The 18,758-nt window shown below is 49.9% G+C and overlaps 1 protein-coding gene across 1 annotated transcript in view; it reads right to left on the bottom strand.

The window, feature by feature from the left end:
- GRK1 (G protein-coupled receptor kinase 1) overlaps positions 1-18,645 on the bottom strand; it is a 22,969-nt gene extending 4,324 nt beyond the window's left edge. Inside the window, exons 1-5 of the mRNA XM_013005092.1 lie at positions 17,947-18,645; positions 15,144-15,271; positions 12,650-12,807; positions 11,741-11,824; positions 4,524-4,648 (exon numbers count right to left, since the gene is read on the bottom strand). Of these exons, the coding sequence (XP_012860546.1) occupies positions 4,524-4,648; positions 11,741-11,824; positions 12,650-12,807; positions 15,144-15,271; positions 17,947-18,645 (1,194 nt within the window). The remainder of the gene's footprint in view (positions 1-4,523; positions 4,649-11,740; positions 11,825-12,649; positions 12,808-15,143; positions 15,272-17,946) is intronic.
- Positions 18,646-18,758: the final 113 nt, after the last annotated feature.

Genomic DNA, 18,758 nt, shown 5'->3' with positions numbered 1-18,758 from the left:
TGCCGACATACCCATTGCATGTGCACTCAAGAAGAAAAAAGGAATGAAAATAAACAAATAGGCCAACGTTATGGTGGTGGTGAGCTCAGGCTGGTGGTGAGCTCTTCTCGTGTATCCAGCTGGACAGAAACCCAAGGGTGCCACTGTGGTGCTTCATGTTGAATGTGCTGTGTGGAGGTAAAATTTACGTGTCATCGGGGCATCCTTTGGAAGCGTACAGTTGGACAGATTCCCTGCTTAGCAACCACAATCAGCCACAACCATTCCCAGACGGCCGGGGGTGGGGGGGTGGGGGGGGGTGTTCCCTCATGCCCAGTCACTCTCCCATGCCTTTGGCAAATGCTGATCTAGTTTCTGTCAAGAGATGTTGGCCTTTTGTCTCATTGCATTCCACCAGAACGGGTGGTATTCCTCTCGGAGTCTGACTTCCTTCCCCCAGGCTGAGTTTGAGGCACATCCAGATTGTTAAGTGTATCCCTGGCTTACACACTTTTACAGTGAGTAGTACCCTGTTTCCCTGAAAATAAGAGTGTCTTATATTAATTTTTGCTCCCAAAGATGCACTAGGTCTTATTTTCAGGGCATGTCTTATTTTTCCATGAAGAAGAATATGGTACATATTTATTGTTTATTGTTTTCTTAAAAGAGACCTCACACTTCCTGTCTGCTCCGGCTGCACTGTGGCCAACAGTGAGTTGCGCGCTGGTGCCTGCCACTACAGTCTAGAGTCCAGAGTTAAGGTAGCTTCGGGGGGCCTTATTTTTGGGGAGATCTTATTTTCAGGGGGGTTCCTTATATTTCAGCGAGAGGCAAAACTGTAAGTAGGTCTTATTTTCGGGGAATGTCTTACTTTTGGGGAAACAGGATACTTCACCATTTCTTGATTGAAAACCGACAAGGGAGCAAAAGTAGAGACAAGGAGACCAGAGATGAAGGCAAAGGGGGCTGTTCCCTTGTAGCACTGAGTGGGACAAGAGCTCAGAGGAACTCTTAGTCAGGCCTCTTCTCTCTCTTACAGAAACTTTTCAACTAGTTTTCACAGACATTGCCTCTGAGACCAAGGGCCAGTGCCATCTTGTGGACTACATTCCACAGGAAACTTGGCCCTGGATGGCATCTAAAGGGAACAGCATGTTTTCAATGGAGTTCCCGGGATCTCCCATGCCCCATCAAACCTAACCAAACTCACTGACACGAAGTCAATTCCAACTCATCGCAAACCCAGAGGCCATGGTAGAATTGTCCCTGTGAGTTTCCGAGACGGTGACTCTTCACTGGTGTAGAAAGCCTCCTCTTTCTCCCACAGAGAGGCGGTTGGTGGTTTTGAACTGCTGGCCTTGCGCCGAGCTGCCCAGTGAGTAGCCCACCGGGGTTCCAGGAACCCTTATAAGCTCTAGAATACAAGTGCTCAAGAAAGAAGCCAATATCTTGACTGCACTAGTCATGGCACTCCCCCCTAGGAGCCTCTAATAACCTTCTCCAGTGTTGCCTCTATGTCTCACCAGAGTAATTCTTCCTCTTGGTCAAAGGCCAGAACCTAATTTCGGTCACATTGTGGTCGCTGTGATGGAGCTCCGAGGAAGGCACCTCATGAGAGCTCAGCATGGGGAAGCTGGAATTCTGGTTGTGACTGTGGAATCAGTCAACCAGGATATGACAAGGAACCAGCAGCCTGGAAATGGGGGGCGGGGGGCTTCTCCTGTGAGTCCTGAGGTTGAATTCCTGCAAGCGAATCACATACTGGTTTTGATTTTGCTTTGTGGCATAGTGGCTTAAGTGTTGGGCTGATAACCAAAAAGGTGGCCATTCAAACCCACTAGCCTCTCCACGGGAAGGGAATGGGCCAGTAGGCTTCTGTAAAGATTAGACACCTCATAAAGCCTACAGAGCAGTTCTACTCTGTCTTTGGGTTGATAGGGTCACCACAGACTGAAACATGCTGCTTACCAAATGATTATCAACCTCTTTTCCTCTACCTAGTTTGTGTTTCTGAATTGTTGCAAGTCAGAAGCGGGCCCTATATTAGCAGTCATTCAGAAGTGTTTTTGTGGGCCCATGTTTTCTTTTCTGGGTCATTCGTGGGGCAAGCCAGAGACTGAGTTAGAATCACCCTAAGCTGGATAATCATATCCCAGGACAACTGTGGAGGATTCCCTACACAGGGAGTGACTGGACATGCCAACTGGAAGCTCCTTCTCCAAGGCAGAGGCTCTCCCATCCTGAGGAATGGTGGCAATAATCCTCAGAGCTGTCATGCTGGGCTCTGCTGCCATTTCTGCTTCCTGAGCCCTCCCTCCGCCCTGCTCTCCCACAGCTCTTTCCTTGCTGGGTAAGCCCACGTGTCCTTAAGAAAACATGGGCCTTCCCGTCATAGAGCTGGCAATTCTGACCCAACATAGACCTGGAGATTCTGACCCGACAGACAGTCCTGCAGCAGAGGTCCCAGAGCTGCACTCGCTGTTGCCTCCAACAACTGCACGGCTCTTCCGTGAAAGACCCTCCTCAACAACAGGATACAATGAGCCAAGGGACCATGACCAATTTCAGTAGCAGCCCCACCGATCCATCAGGGTCTCTGTTTCAAGACTGCTGGTAGCAACCCCGCTGTGGGAACTTCCTCCCTCTTCTTGCTGCCTTACCTGCTCCAACCCTGGCGTGAAAGTCTCGTTCATTTCCTCTTCCCCAGGAAGCCTTCTGCAGACAAATTAGACACTATCCAAAACTACGTAGGGGAAGGTACTACGATGGCAAGATCTCCTGGTGGTTTGGGATATAATAAAGGTGAGTAGCTACCCTGTTTCCCTGAAAGTAAGATATCCCTGAAAATAAGACCTACTTACAGTTTTGCCTCTCGCTGAAATATAAGGAACCCCCCTGAAAATAAGACCTTCCCCAAAATAAGGCCCCCTGAAGCTACAGTAACTCTGGACTGTAACGGCAGGCGCCGCTGTGCAGCTCACTGTTGGCCACAGCACAGCCAGAGCAGACAGGAAGTGAGAGGTCTCTTTTAAGAAAACAATAAACAATAAATGTGTACCACATTTTTCTTCATGGAAAAATAAGACATCCCCTGAAAATAAGACCTAGTGCATCTTTGGGAGCAAAAATTAATATAAGGCACTGTCTTATTTTGAGGGGAACAGGGTAAAAGCAGTTTCCACATCAAGGAAGCAGGCCACATTGGTGTGGCTGGAGAAGGAAGGAAGTATGGGTTTCGAGTTTGGGAGAGAAAGTTGTCCAAGTGTAGTTCCAGAGACATCCAAGTGACTACAGATCTGTTACATCATCTGACAGCTGCAGAGCCGCCAGATGATTTAGAATGTAATTGGTTCCAAAGCTGTTTTAAGGGAGGCCAGGTGTAGAAGCCTCATCAGGGTGGGAACAGACTGACAGACCCAGGGAGAAGGAAATGATGAGCCAAGTTGAGAGAGTAGTTAGCTAGTGGTCAGCGTAAGACATGTGGCTGCATCTAAAGACATAAACCCGGGGCTGCATGAAGGCCCTGCACATCCAGACTCCTGCATGAGGCTGAGACACAAGCTTTCTCGTTCCTGGTTGACAATCACTATCTTGGAAAAATAATAGCCAGTTCGATCCCTGAGTTCTCTGAGACAACGCCACTCAACAGGGAGAAGCCAGTGTTGCTCCCTTTTGTTCTGAATTGGTGAAAGGGCATCTCCAATTATTAGCTTTATCTGTGTTCCCGTTGGCCTAGAGAGCCAGGGGCCATTTCTAGGAGATGCTCAGGAGAAGACTGAATAGCAAAAGAAGCAACAAAAGAGTAGGTAAGAAGAGAGTTAGGAACATCACAACATTCAATGTCCATTACCCTTTAGGACACTAAACAATTTTACTTCCGAAAAGCTACCTGCCTCTGAGGATGTCATGAGTTACCACTGTCAGACTTCAATCATACGAGAGAAGAATGGCTTATGGATCTGAAATGATGAGCAAGCAAAAGCCACCCGAAGGTGGTGTGTCAACACACTCATCTGCTCCCAGACAGGACCACGAGGAGGTGTGAATTTGCTCATGGGTCCGAATTTGAGGTGATCTAGTCAGCTCGTAGGCTGGAATGTCCTCGTGTCTCGGTGTCAAAAGGTGAAGACATCGTGTCTCCTTTCCCTCTGCCGGTGAAAGGCCCATGCTGACAGAACTGGGTAAGAGTCCAGTGGCATGTGGAGGAGGGCATATCTACTCTGCCACAGCCATGGCTACGCTATGGATGAGTTTCCCATCCCTCCGCTACTCTACCTGCAGGCCAGGTCGTAGGACTAGCTCCTCCCTCCTCAGCCTCTCTGCACAGGTTCCTTGGAAATCCTGAGCCAGAGCCCCAGCGGGAGCTGGGGAAGCCACTCTCCATTGAGATAAAACAACAGGAAGAAGCAAGATTCCTGAATCTGAGTCTTTCCCCCACAGAACAGCCGCAAACAACAGAGCTTGTCAAGACTCCCACCCCCAAGAAACAAGATTCAGTATCAGGGCCCCCATAAAGAGAAGTCCCAGGAAAGAAGATGGCCCACCTTTTCTCCTCGGGCCCGGAAGGGTCCTCTGGCTGCAATCATCTCATACACCGTGACCCCCAAGGCAAAGTAGTCCACCGAAAAGCCATACTCCTCGCTGCGCAGGAGCTCGGGGGCCATGAAACCTGTCGAGGCACAAGGGCAAAGGCGCTGCTGTGGGATCTGGCCTGGCATCGGAGAAAGTCTAGCAACATCTCTGGCCTCCACTCACTAGATGGCAGTAGCAACCCTCCTGGGGCCCTCCCCATTTGTGATAACCAACCGAGTCCTCAGTGCCTTGCTCGAGATCCCAGTAACAGTATACAGTAGGTTAGGTGAACAGCGAGGATTCAAATCCAGGGACAAAAACACCCACATGTGAGCTCCCAGCCAGCCCACTGTCCTGCAGAGATGGTAGTCAAGTCTATACTTATCCCCCTCCTTGTGTGTTCACCACTTAGTTGTTATTTTTTGGTTTTTGTTTTTAGCCAAGTTATTCCATTGCATAAAGAACCTGGTCATTCTGAAAGGCTGGCCCCAGAAGCGACTGTAGTCCCTTAACTCCTACTCCTCTCCTTCCCTCCCCTTTTTCAGAATTCTTTCCGCTGATGATTTTGGAATTTCCCTCCATACCTGTAACTTACATGCTTATACTGCTACTTTTGAAGGTTTCTGTTTGGGGCCTTATCAATTGACTTCCTGCCCTGAAGGAGAGCATCTATCTCCCATCTGTCCACTACTCCCACCTCTCCTACACTTCTTGCCTCTCCTACTCTCCCAGCATGCAAGTCAGCACTACTCCGAGCTGAATCAAAACTTAAATCTCAATGTTCTCTCCACCGAGTCCATGCCGACTTACAGTGATCTCTCGGTGGGTTTCCGAGACTGTAACTCTTTCGTTGAGTAGAAAGTCCTGTCTTTCTTTCGAACTGCTGACCATGTGGATCACAGCACAACTCATAACTACAACACCATATAGTCTTTTCACAGGTTACATTGTCATGCTTTTGGTTTGCTTCATCTTCTCTGTACTTATCACCAATTCAGTTGTGTCACAATTCGCTGCTTCTCTATCGTGTTTTGATCTATCAAATATTTTGTTGGTTCTTTCCCATGAGATCCTGTGGGATTATTGCACTTGCGCCAGCCTGGGCTCCAGTGTACAGTGCGCACCTTAGGTTCCCTGTCATCCTGACTCCCTTTGTGTCTCTTTCCTAATCCCCAGACCTTGTGCTTCGTTTGTTTCTTTGTTTAGTCTTTCCTTTGAGCCTGGTAAGTTTCTAAGGCAGAGTGCTGACGAAGTAAAGATCTGGGAGCTTTCAGAGCTAAAGATGCCCCCCACCACTTTTTTAAACCAATAGTTAACGTATAATTTGGCTGGGTATAAATTTCTTAGATGGAAATAATCTGTCCTCTAGATTTTTAAGATTCTTTTTCCGTTGTCGTCTCACTTCTACTCTTACTTTTATGAATGTCAATGCCATGTTCTGACTCTTAATGCTTTATATGAGACTTGTGTTTTTTTCCTCCCTAGAAGTTTGTAGTGTTTTATCTGTCTTGAAATTCCATAATAATGTCTGTTGGTCATGGTTTATTTTCATGCATTGTGGTGGGCATTTTGAGTCTTAGAACTCATGACCTCCAATGCTGGGAGGTTTTATTGAACTATGTCATGGATCTCTCTGTCCCTCCGGGTATTCTAATCTCTCTTTGGAATGCCTACTGTGCCCTCTCTTTGAGAGATTCATGATGCTACCAACTTCTCTCTGATTTGGGGGCTCTTACTGCTAGCTTAGGATTTAATTGTCTCTCAAGACCATCGGTTAGTTACCATTCATCCATCCATCTATTTGTCCAGCTGTCAAAATATTACTGCTTCCCTCTCGTCTGTTCTCCTTTCTCCACATGGGTTTTAGCAAAGTCCATTCACTATCATTATCCTGGATGGCAGTTGGGAAACCAAATAATATGCATATTCAGCATTAATATCCTGAGAGATCATTTTCCAATACTCTACTTAGATACTTGCTATTCATTTCTTAGATATATTGCAATGACTGAGTCTGGTCATGTCTTGTGTTCCCATGTGACTATCAATGCTGGGTTTAGTGATCACCAGGCCTTCTTTAATACCTACACGTGCCTTTGACAATGTTTTAGATTGTTGCCTGAAAGCGGAGTCATGATCATGCCTACACAGTTTCTTGAAATTGATTTCTCTGAAATTAAAGATAATGGAATTTTCCCATGAACTTTTTCTTCTTTATTTTATTTTTAATTTCTCCATAAACTTTTGAAGCCTCCTCGTGTGTGTGTGTGTGTGTGTGTGTGTGTTTAATTTGAGGACAAAATATATATGTACACACACAGAGGCTTCAAAAGGTTCATGGAAAATCCCATTTTTTCCCACAAAGTTTTTGAAGTCCCTTTCTGTACACATCACACCTGGAACCCAGTAAATGGCCAAAAGTCTTTGATGAGTGAATGAATGAAACCTATCAACTTTTTTACTGATTCTTTTGCATAGCAACTCCTCTCTCCCCGGAACTAAGAGTCCTTTGAATACACAAAGGCCCTATGTTTCTGTTGGGAGTCCTACTGGGTTAGCTCCAACTCACACAGTGAGTTCCAGGGTGTCTGTCAATTGCTTCGTGGACTGAGAAGACTGCCACCTGTGAGAGCCACTGGGCACCGGCTAGTGGTGGCACACCCAGCTGCATACTTCTGACCAGAGCAATGAGCTGGAAGGGCCAAAGGGACAAGAGCTGAGGCGGAACCTCTGGGCTGTGTTGGCTGCCCCAATCTTTTCGTACCAGCACTCCAGTATCAGCATCTATGATCTGGTGGTTTTCAAGGCACATGCTGAGCCTCATAGCAAATGAAACGGAGATGTCTGTTCGCTGTGCAGCCCCACTAATCAGGACACGTCGTCGTAGAAAGCTTTGTATCCCATCTAGTATTCGGACGCCCTCTCGTGGCTCAGTGCATTATGAGTTGGGCTGCTAACTGTAAGGTCAGCATTTCAAAGCACCAGCCATTCCGTGGGAGAAACATGAGGCTTTCTAGCCCCGTGAAGATTTACAGTCTCAGAAATCCACAAAGGAAACTAACTCTGCCCTCTAGCGTCTCTGTGAGTTGTAATTGGATGGCAGTGAGTGTTCTCCTGAAAACCAGTGATTCTCTCCATGGCAGTGACAATGGCGCCCTCTGGTGGCCACTTTTACCCTAGCACTCAGCCTGCGCAGCAGAGATCATAGTAACCAATTTTTTTTTAAAGATTGCCATCAAATCGATTCCAACTCATTTGGACTCCAACCTTTTGTTTGTTTGTTCTTTTAATAGTTTTATTGGCACTTCATCCACATATCATACAATTCAATAGTTCAATCATATCAAGAAGAGTTGTACAATTATTACCACAACTGATTTTAGAACAATGTCTTCTCCCTTGTCCTCATTGTTATTTATGCAATTATTTTTTTAATTGTGGCAAAGATATACAGAACAGAACATTCTCCACTTCCACAACGTCTACATGTATCATTCAGTGCCGTTGATTATGCTCTGTGTGCTGTGCAACCATAGTGATATCCTTTTCCAAATTGTTCCTCCACCATTAACATACACTCAATACCCCCGAGGCAAAAACTCTTCCTCTTTCACCCGTGGTAACCATATGTCAAGTTTGGTTTGTTTTTTTTACTAATTTTCTTGACATAATATTCACATATTATATACACTTCCATCGTCAAACTGCTTTCAAAAAGAGTTGTATATACATCACCACAGTCAGTTCTAATGCTCCCTCCACCCTCCTGCATTCATCATTTGCTCCCCAATCCCCTCCCCTCCTCCATTCCTGGTAAAGCTTCGCAGCAGGTACTGTCCCTCTGCATCCACTCCTTCTGCGCTTCATAAACTGAGAAACCCAATAGAAACAATACTAAACAAGATGAAACAGAAGGAAGATAATAAGATAAAGATACAAATAAGGAGTAAGAAAGAAAAGACCACCAACAACATTTTAAAAGCCAGTGAAGAAATGTCTGTCATGGAACAAGCGAGAAATATTTGAGCCTACAAAAAATTCAGGTTGGATCAAGAGGAAGGTCAACTGACTAAGTCTCATATGATACTGTGGTTTCATCCACCATAATCAAGTTGAAAGCTGGTCGAGTCCCTCACCTGTGGCCAGACGGGCTCTCCCAGAGGCTTAATCTGACGAGATAGATATTCAGCTGATGGAATTTGGGCTCCCACTGTTCTCCAGAGCCTTCCACAAACGTGGGCTCCAACTCCTTAGAATCTCCTCTGATCTCGGGGTTGGCGGTCCCATGTTTAACACCTGGACCACCAGGGCTCCTTCACGCCATGACCAGTCCGCTTACATACTTAAACACACCCGCATCACACTCTGACTCTGTTAGGGAACCATGACACACTCGGCACAGAGGTGCCACGTCCTTTTCTCCTAAGGACCCGAGTCTCCCTGGAAGACATGAGGAAGGGGTGTTCAGGGAGGGAAAATTAGCCTGGAGTACAACTCTAGATTGGAGTTGAGGGTTTTGTGCGTTTCTGCCACAGCCACAGAATGGGGCTTATGTGAGTAGAGGGTAAATAACAGTCGGTCCCAAGGCTTACTCTGCTATGGGTCCACAAGATGGACATGCGACCCTCCCACAAGATCCCTTAGGACCTTGTGTACGGAGATGTGTATATGGGCTCATAATGAGCCCAAAGCCAACTAGGCCCTAGGTGGGTCCTGCACCTCATGGGCGCAGCGTGCATGGGAGGAGAAAGGCTCTTGCTACATCATCGTTCTTCACAATGACAGGCAGGAAGCAAACCACAGTTCTCATCCTTCTTCCGGGCAGAACCTATCCTCTAAATAATGGTACAGATGTGGACAACCCTGCTGTGGTGACCCACACAAAGGTGCTCAGAGCAGGAGGCTTCATGGGGACACAGCAGAACCTGCATTGTGACCCTAACCTCCACCTCCATTCCAGGTGATAGGCTTTCTCCCCAGAGCCAAAACAAACTCTCCAGGAGGAAGAGATTGCCAAGAGAGCTTATCAGAAGGAAGCCTGGAACCCTGAACCATCAAGAAAGTGGAAGAGAGAAAAGAGGCGTTTAAATGTCTTGAGCGACTACTCCGGTCCAGGCGCTTTCGACAACAATGTTGCATTTCATTCTCGTTACAAGCCTTGGGTGGGAGCTAGCATCAGCTCCTGTTGACAGATGAAAAACCGAAGACTCAGAGAGGTTGATAACATTCCTCGGGCACACAGCTAATAAGGAATGTACTTGAAACATGAACCTGGCTCTGACTCTGAAGTGGCCTCTCTTTTCTCTAAAGTGGCCTGTCCCATTCCTGCCTGAGACAAGATGGGTATTTAAGGGGCCTTCCTGACAAGACAAATTCAGTATTTTAAAATCAACCATTGCCATGCGATGCATTAACCAGCTAAGGGAGAAAGAAAAAAAATCATACGATCGCATCAATCAATGCAGAAGAGGTCCTTGACAAAGTCCAGTGCCCAGGAGTGATCAACACTCTCCAAACATCAAGAACAGAGGTGGGACTGCCTCACCTTAACTCAGGTCACTGATAACCTTCCAGCTAACCTTATGTCTACTGCTGAAGGACTAAATGCTTTTCCCCTATGAGCAAACCAGGGCGGGATATTGCCTCTCAACACCCATCTTCAGCAGAATGCTGGAAGATCAAGCCAGCGCAAGGAGCAAGAAAAGGAAGTTACAAAAACATGCAGGTCAGAAAGAAAGTGATAGCGCCATCCTTGGGCGCAGAGGACACAAGACTACTCTGACTTGGTGGCTGGTACAAGAGCAACCCCGAGCCCCCACCTGCACAATCCTTGACGCTTTTTGTTTTCTTCTGTGGCGTTCAGCTGCCCTCAAGTTGCTTCTGATTCAAGGTGACCTTGTGTGTGTCCGAGTGGAGCACTGTGCTGCATGGAGTTTTCCGTGGCTGATATTTTGGGAGGAGAGAGCCAAGGCCTCTAAGGCACCTCTGGGTGGACCTAACCCTCCCACCTTTCAAACTGCAGCTGGACCTGTAAGAGACTCCACTCCCTACTCTACATTAGGCTTTCCTAAGGCAGTAACGGCTTCCAGAGAGCTGGAGTCTCTGAGGAGCCAGCTAGCCTCCCTTGACTTTCACCCTAGTCTGGTCATCCTGTGTGGATGTATGCCTGTGAAGCTCTCACGTGGGTTTTATTGAAGTTGGTCAGTGCTGAGAAGTGTCGTGCTCCTAAGCCAGGCCCGGTACTTTCAATCGCCTCATAGGCATGTGAAAGTTGAATAAGGAAGGCCGAAGAAGAATCCGTGCATTTGAATTGCGGTGCTGGTGAGGAATATTCAAGGCGCCATGGCCCGTCAAAAGAACAAACAGATCTTTCTTGGAAGAAGCACAGCCAGGGTGCTCTTTTGAGGCAAAGATGGTGAGATTTCGTCGCACGTACTTTGGACATGTTGTCAGGAGAGACCGGTCTCTGGAGAAGGACCCCGTGCTTGGTGAAGTCGAGGGGCAGCAGAAAAAGAGGGAGAGTCTCAGGAAGATGGACGAACGCAGTGGCTGCACAATGGGCTCAAACAGAACCACATGGCGAAGATGGTGCAGGACCAGGTAGTGTTTTTCGCTTTGTTTCCATAGGGCCGCTATGAGTGGGGATCGACTCCATGGTCCCTAACAACAAGAACAACCAGTACTGTGAACTAATGGCTCACAAGAGTGGAATTTCCCGAACCATCATCCAGCCATCTGGAACAGCCCACTGTTGGCCGACGCCTCTGAACAAACTCATGATGCTCACGGCAAGAACGCCCTAACTGTCCACCTGGACTCTCCTGGAGGGCGTAGTCCACCAAGACACCAAAAGGAGAAAACTTTGTATCACACAGGCCACCGGTGTTGATACCAATCTTTTGTTGTTGTATGTTTTGTTTTAGGTAGAAGAGAGGAGATTATTTCTACAGTGAAGGACAAACTCTCGAAGCTCCAGGCTGATCATCTGCACCTATCCATTGGTAAATTCGCCTTGTTTCTGTTCTTTATATTTGCTCCAAAGGATGAGGAAATCTCACTCCCACCCAAGCCTGAATCTGCAGCCTGTCTCACCCCTCACCCCGCCTCCCACTCCACCCCCAGCCCATGGAGACCCCAAAAATTCTCCCTGCCCTCCCGGTCCCTACCGCCTTTGCTCCCAGCTCCTTACCCGGAGTCCCTGCGTAGCCCTTGGTCTTGGTCTGCCCGTCCTTCAGTTCCACGGCCAGGCCAAGGTCAGAGATTCGGATATTGCCTGAAAAGCAAACATTGACTGAGGCCACACGTGGCTCCAAAGAACAAAGGACTCTGGTATGCCCAGAGTCTCTGGGGAACCAACCACCACCCCTGGGCAGCCACACGGGCAGCGAGCTTACAGCAGCCAGGGAGCCTGGGGGGAAAGTGGCCTTCTTCCCACCCTGACCAGGCTTCAGAGAGGCCCAGAGGGGCCAGAGGGGACAGGGTCCTGAGCACCATCAGTCTGTGCAGCTGGAATTCAGGGTGTAGTCACGATAGCATTCAATTTCTCTCTCCCCAAATTCATGTTTCTCTTTCCCCGGTGCTGCCAGCGTCGCATTTGTGAATCCCTGTGCATGTACTGATAGGGAAGGAGGGCAAGCTAAAGAGTGTTCTAGGTGCCTCCATCTCAGTTTATTTTCTGATAAGAATCCCAACTTGATTTCACATACCAGAAAGAAAGGGAAAAAAGCCTAATACGTATTTGGCCATAAATTATTAACTGTTGGCTAACAGATCTCTAAGGAAACCTGGCGATTCTGTTTAAGCATTTGACTGCTCACCGAAAGGTCAACAGTTCAAGCCCACCAGCTGCTCCGCTGGAGAAAGACGAGACTTTCTGCTTCCATCAGGAGTTACAACCTAGGAAATCCAAAGAGGTTGTTCTCCCCTGTCCTAGAGGCTCCCTAGGAGTTGGCGGTACCATCAAAGGCGGCAGGGCTGCCTGCACGACATGCCTCTAAGGATCGAGCCAAACGTACCCAAGCCCGTTCCCTTCTCCTACAGGCAGCTGCGTGGGCCGGAGACCAGCGGGCGGGCCTGGCGGCTGTCGGGCTGGGCTCACCTTCATCGTCCAAGAGGACGTTCTCAGGCTTGAGGTCGCGGTAGACGATGCGCCGCTGGTGCAGGTGCTCCAGCCCGCAGACCATCTGCGCCGCGTAGAAGACGGCGCGCGGCTCCCGGAAGCCCGGGTTCTCCTCGTCCACGTTGTAGATGTGATACCTGCGGGCAGACCCACCCCGGCGCCCGCCGGGAGATGGTGGGGACTCCCTAGGCACAACGGCAGGCCCCCAGCCCTCCGGGGTCCGCCGAGATGGTACCGGCGGGGCGGGCTGCTTCGCTGGTTACTGGCCCAGCATCTCTGGGCCATCCTGTTTGAGCTGTCCTTTTAGCGGCCTGGCCAACACAACCATTGCTGGGTTGGAGCTCTAGTGGCGTTGGGCTGCGATCCGCAAGGTCAGCAGTTCGAAACCACTAGCTCTCCGCTGGCTGTCCGTGGATTGTTATGGTCTCAAAAACTCACAGGGGGCAGTCCTGTCCTGCTATGAGTCAGCATCCACTGAGTCCCAGAGCAGAAGTGGGGCTGCTCGCGTCTCCCTCCCCTATGCTGCTATCCGCAAAGCCAGCAGTTCTAAACCACCAGTGGTTCTGCAGGAGAAAGACCAAGCTTTCCACTCCCAGAAAGAGTTTCAGCCTCAGAAACCCACAAGGGCAGTGTGGGTTTCCCAGACTATAACTCCTGACGGATGGAGAAAGCCTCATCTTTTCCCTGGGGAGCATTCGGTGGTTTCATACCACTGGCCTTGTGGTTAACAAGCCAACTCACAACCCACTACACCACCAGGGCTCCTAAAAATAATTCATCTAACATCAGTAGAAAGATATAAGCTGTTTCGGCCTACTTTAAGAATCAGAGTCCTTGGCGAGCTGTCAAGCAATAGTGTATGTGTGTATGTACATATATTATGTGTATAAAATAAGAGATCTATATGGATACCTTTGCTTCCCTTTTTCCACTATTACCTTTGACAGAAAAGGAAAACCTGCTGAAGCCAAGAGGAGCCCTGGGGGCACATGGTTGAGCCCCGGGTGATGCATCTCAAGGGCAGCAGTTCGAGCCCCCCAGCCACCGCACCAGAGGAAGATGTGGCCCTCAGCTTGAAAGATCACAACCTTTGAACCCCCATGGGGCAGTTCTACTCTGTCCTAGCAGGTTGCTATGCATCAGACATCACTGGATAGCAGGAAGTGCGTTTGCTTAATGGATACAGTGAGATACACAAATTATTTAAAACTGGGCAAGCAACCATGGAGCACGGGGTCACAGGCTTCCTAAGGAAACCCTTCAAATTAAAGCTGAACACACAAGTGACTGGATTAATCATGCAACTGGTTTTAGAGCATCCTAATTTTCACCCTCTTGAAGGTGCTTTGTCTGTGCTTCCAAAATACACACACGGTTCCTCCTTTCACTTGTGGCCCCATTTGACAGATGAGGCTATCTTATTGAACCCAGCTCTCCGGCTCCTCATCGGCAAAACGCGCCCACCCCCACCCTCCCACCCGTGGAGTTTCAATGGAGACAAAGCCAGGTAAGCGTATTGTTGCCCATAACAGCCGAAAGGCCCGCCTTTCTCCTAAGGATCCTGTGTCTATGAACTCATTTAGCAGTCATGACAACCTTGATATTTATCCCCATCTTCTGGATCAGGAACCCGAGGCAAAAAGAGCTAGCAAATGAACTCCTTTTCCTTCTCTTCACCCCAAATAAAACCCAGGTGACGACGCCTGGGCCCCAAATTTTATAGCAGTAGCCCAGCGTCCCTGCACCCTCCCCAAGAGCCAGTGACCTGACTTCTCCTCGGGTGCCCAGAGCCTGCCTCTCAGATCTAGTGCAAATCAAGGCCCGGAGCAGACGCCGAGACCCAGCCTCAGCCTCTCTGCCGGGCGATGGGGAACAGACGGTTTCATCCCTTTCACACGGAACAGTTGGTGGGTTTGTACTTTTATTTCCTCAGTTTGGCCACTTTCTGTCTCTAACTCTGTTATCATCCCCTGAGCGTGGGGCTGCCACAGAACAGGGAAGAGGGTGCTGTTTGTCTTCACCACACATTCCGCCGATTGGAGACTCCTCAACCCCTCAGTAAGCTCTCCATCTCCACCCCATCATCCATCTAAATAGCTCCTGCTGTCTGAACCCCTCAGCCCCACAGCCCCAGCATCAAAATAAACCAAGCTCGAAGCAGCGAGTCACATCCTGGTCACCAGGGACAAAGGAATGGTTACAAAGGCATACATCGACCTGCGTCCCCTGAGAGGAGCTGCCTTTCACCAGAGACCAAGCATTTCGGCATTGCGGGAGTCAGACAGGAGAGAATTGTGATGGGGCCACAGGGCTTCCCCTTAGCTCCTCAAAAGGCATGTCCTCAGTAGCCCAGAACTCTGCCCAGGGGGAAACATCCCTAGCTGGGGCCCAGAGGTCCTTCAACCAAGCTCAGACCACCAGGTTCTCCCTGTCCCAGGTCACCCTCTCCCCCCGCTGCAGAAGGCCCATTTACCTTAGGTCACCTCCATTCATGATGGTCATCACCAGACAGAGGTCGGTTTTGGTTTCAAACGCATAGGCCAGAGAGACTATAAACCTGCTATGAACTTTCGCTAGAATCTTCTTCTCTACGATAGCACCCTGCAAAGCAAGATACAGAGTAAGTACCCGGGCACAGGCAGGGAAGCATCATCAGGTCAGGTTCCACACCAGACAAGAAAACCCACAAAATGGAAAGAATTGTGCACAGCTTTTTCAAAAAGTGTGCAAATGGCAACTGGCTTCTAAACAGGGGGCATGCTCTCTGTTTCACAGCAAACAAGCCCAAAGTGACCAGTGGATTTGTGTGCAGGAAGGTAGCTGGCTCTCCTGGATCAGCCTCCACGGATGGCTCACCCCACCCAGTTTTTAAAAAAATATCAGAGTAAGATTCCACCTTCCCCTGACAAGGGAGAAAGATGGAGCTGTCTATTCCCGTGAAGACGTCCAGTCTCACAAACTGACCAGGCAGTTCTACCCTGTCCTACAGCGTTTCTGTGAGCCAGAGCCAACTCGGTGGCAGGAAGCTTGGTTTTGGGTTTTTTTCCCCTGACAAGCTGTGCAGCGTTTACTTTTCTGTCGAACCACCTCCTCTCCCCCTTGTCCTCTTGCTCGGATCTCTGGAGGGGCAGAGGAAAGGGCCAGCACACGTCCTGGCCACCGCACACCACTCCTTGTTTAATCTGCTTCCAACCCGCACGGAGTTCCTTTTAAACAGGCTGTGTCTGGATCAACCCCGTCAGATCCCTTCTGGAGGGGCATTCTTGATGTTAAATTGTGCCTTTTCTAGCGACCTCTCTGGAGGACTCATGTAGGTTGATTCTGTTTCACAGTAAATTCAAGGAGGCTACTGAGCTCCAACGGGAGAAGAGACTAGACTCCAATCCTTGCATTACATTGACAGTTACAACTCCAAGGGGCAATTCCTTTCATCCCGAAGACTCAGAGTGACGACACTGGGGACTCTGCTGACTCCCTTCACACCACACCTGACACTGCACCCTTCCGTGAGGTAGACCGGGACAATAGCTGCAGCATCGGCCCCAGCATGCTGACGACCGAGAGGCTGAGGCTGGACCAGAAAACCTTTTGTTCTGCTGTGAACAGGGTCACCAGGTGCTTGAGACTACAAGCACCTATAGCAGCCAACCTTTAGCAAATAGGCCTACGTGACAGGGCTGCCTGGCCCCTGGGCGAGGAAACACCTCGCTGGAACACACTCTGTAGAGGTTGCTTTTGGTCCCTAAACCTCCCATCTTCTCCTGACCCTGTCTGTGCTGCACGGCTTGAAAGGGCAAGGGAGAACCAGGGTGGCAGGTGTGCAGCTAGAAGGCCGCTTTAGGAGACAGATTTCTAAGACGTCCTAAGCAGCTTTCCCTGATCCTGTCCTAAAAGGACACTCTGAGGGAGAGGCTAAATAAAACTTAGAGCAACCCGTCTATGCCTCCCATTCGCGCACATTCCCTGGGAAACACCTGCCCGCCAAGGGAAAAGCATCCCACCCGCCAACCACCTGGAGGGCTCTGCCCTGTGCAGGCTTGTCAATCAAAGTGATGTCTGTCTGTGTAGGAGAGAAGGGAGCCTTTGGAAGTCTCTGTACTTTCTGCACATTTTTTTTCTGGACACCTAAAGCTGCTCTTTTTTTAAAAAAGTATTTTTTTTAAAGTGATCTTTGAATGACCCAAGTTCTGCCACAATGTATGTATGTGTGTGTGTGCACGCGCGCGCATTTTCCATCATCATGGGATCTAGCAGTCAGGAGACAGTCTCTCAGAGAGTCTGCCTAAGAATTTAGAATAACTCCCTGCACAGCTTTCCTCTAAGAAGACACGTTTCCCCTCCAAACGGCTGCTGGATTTCCGTGGTGTTAGTCAAACAGAAAGGAAGACCGAAGCAAGAGAAGCAAGGCTTCGACGTCCTCCCCCGCATCCAGGAGTGAAGGCTAAGGTTGGCCTCTGAGGAGGAGAGGCTGCACACCCTCCGTCCATGGACCGCAGGCCCCGGAAAGAAGGTGGAGGTCACAGACTGCATCCCGTTAGCGCCACACTGTGGCCGGGAGGTGGGCTGCTAACTGCAAGGTCGGCAGTTTGAAACCATCAGCCGCTCTACAGGAGAAAGCAGAACCTTCCTACTCCCCTACACAGTTGCAGTCTGGGAAACCCACCGGGGCAGATCTATCTTGCCCTGCAGCAGTGGCTCTCAACCTTCCTAAGGCCGCGACCCTTTACTACAGTTCCTCATGCTGTGGTGACCCGCCCCCCCAACCATAAAATTATTTTCGTTGCTACTTCATCACTGTCATATTGCCACTGTTATGAATCGGGCGATCCCTGTGAAAGGGTGATTCGACCCCCCCCCCAAGGGGTCGCGACCCACAGGTTGGGAACCGCTGCCCTACAAGGTTGCCATGAGTGTGGATCGACTCGATGACAATGAGAGAGGTGCAGGGTCACCCCAAAAGCAAAACAGGGCACACTCTGATATGCAGTCATCATGTGAGATCCACAAGTAAGCACCTGCCCTAGACAATGAGCCAATGGTGGCACGTGTGAGAAAGGTCAAGGTCAACACACTGTCCAAGGGAAGGATGCCTTCTTCTGCCTGCAGCACGCAAGCCAGCTAAGGGGGCCATTGGCGGGCTAGGGGGGAAGACGCAGACACTGGCCGACCCTCTACATACTCTCCGATGCTCACGCGCGACCCACCCTGCCCTGCCCACCAGGGGAAGCTAAACGCCATGGACTTTGGGCGTGTTGTGAACGACGGCAGCTCCTTACTTGGTACCCTTTCCTTTTCTTCAGCCTCTTCTTATTCAGCTTTTTACAGGCGTACAACTTGCCAGTGGCCTTCATCTGGCAGGCCGACACCTCCCCAAAGCCCCCTTTCCCCAGGATCCTGAAGTCCAGAAACCAGTCCTCCCCCATGGGCTGGGCCTCCAACCACTTCCACTGGAGGAACCTCAGGAAGTAGAGGCTCTCCAGGTACTCCCGGAAGGGGGCCTGGCTCAGGTACCCCAAGGTGGCCTGCAGGAGCGGCTGGAAGAGTCCGTCCTCGAGGGCCGCGTGCACGTCCTTCACCTTGGCCACCGTCCCCTCATCCAGGAAGCTACAGAAGAGCTTGGCCTGGGGCTCCAAGTACTCAGCCAGGATGGCCTGGGCCTTCTGCAACTGGAAATCGGGGTCCGCCGTGTTGTAGTCCTCGATGCCCTTCCAGAGCTCCAGGGCCGGCACGTGCCTCGCCTCCGTCTTCAGAAACTGCTGGAAGAGCCGCTTGCCGATGGGCTGCTCTGAACACAGACTCTCAAACTCCAGGTCGAGACTCTCGCGGAGGGCCTCGCATTTGGTGAGCGGGGGTAACTTGAGCTTGGAGAGGTACTTCTTGTCCCGGGACGGCTGGGCGTTGCTCCCGTCGATACTGCCCCGGGCGGCGATGAAGACAGAATTGGCCACCACTGTCTCCAAGGACCCGAAATCCATCCTGGTGCTGGTTCCGGCCCGTTTCAGGCCTGAGGAGCCATAGCCTGTGGCTGAGTCCACGGGGCTCTCATCCAGAGGAGGATTGACCTGTTGTCCTTGGCCTCTGCCACCTT

The sequence above is a fragment of the Echinops telfairi genome, unplaced genomic scaffold (genome assembly GCF_000313985.2).
Source record: "Echinops telfairi isolate 266 unplaced genomic scaffold, ASM31398v2 ScPeMD7_7467;HRSCAF=8505_1, whole genome shotgun sequence".
NCBI classification, from domain to species: domain Eukaryota; kingdom Metazoa; phylum Chordata; class Mammalia; order Afrosoricida; family Tenrecidae; genus Echinops; species Echinops telfairi.
Note: the sequence above shows the minus strand (reverse complement) of the source record. Positions and strands in the feature narration are given on the sequence as shown.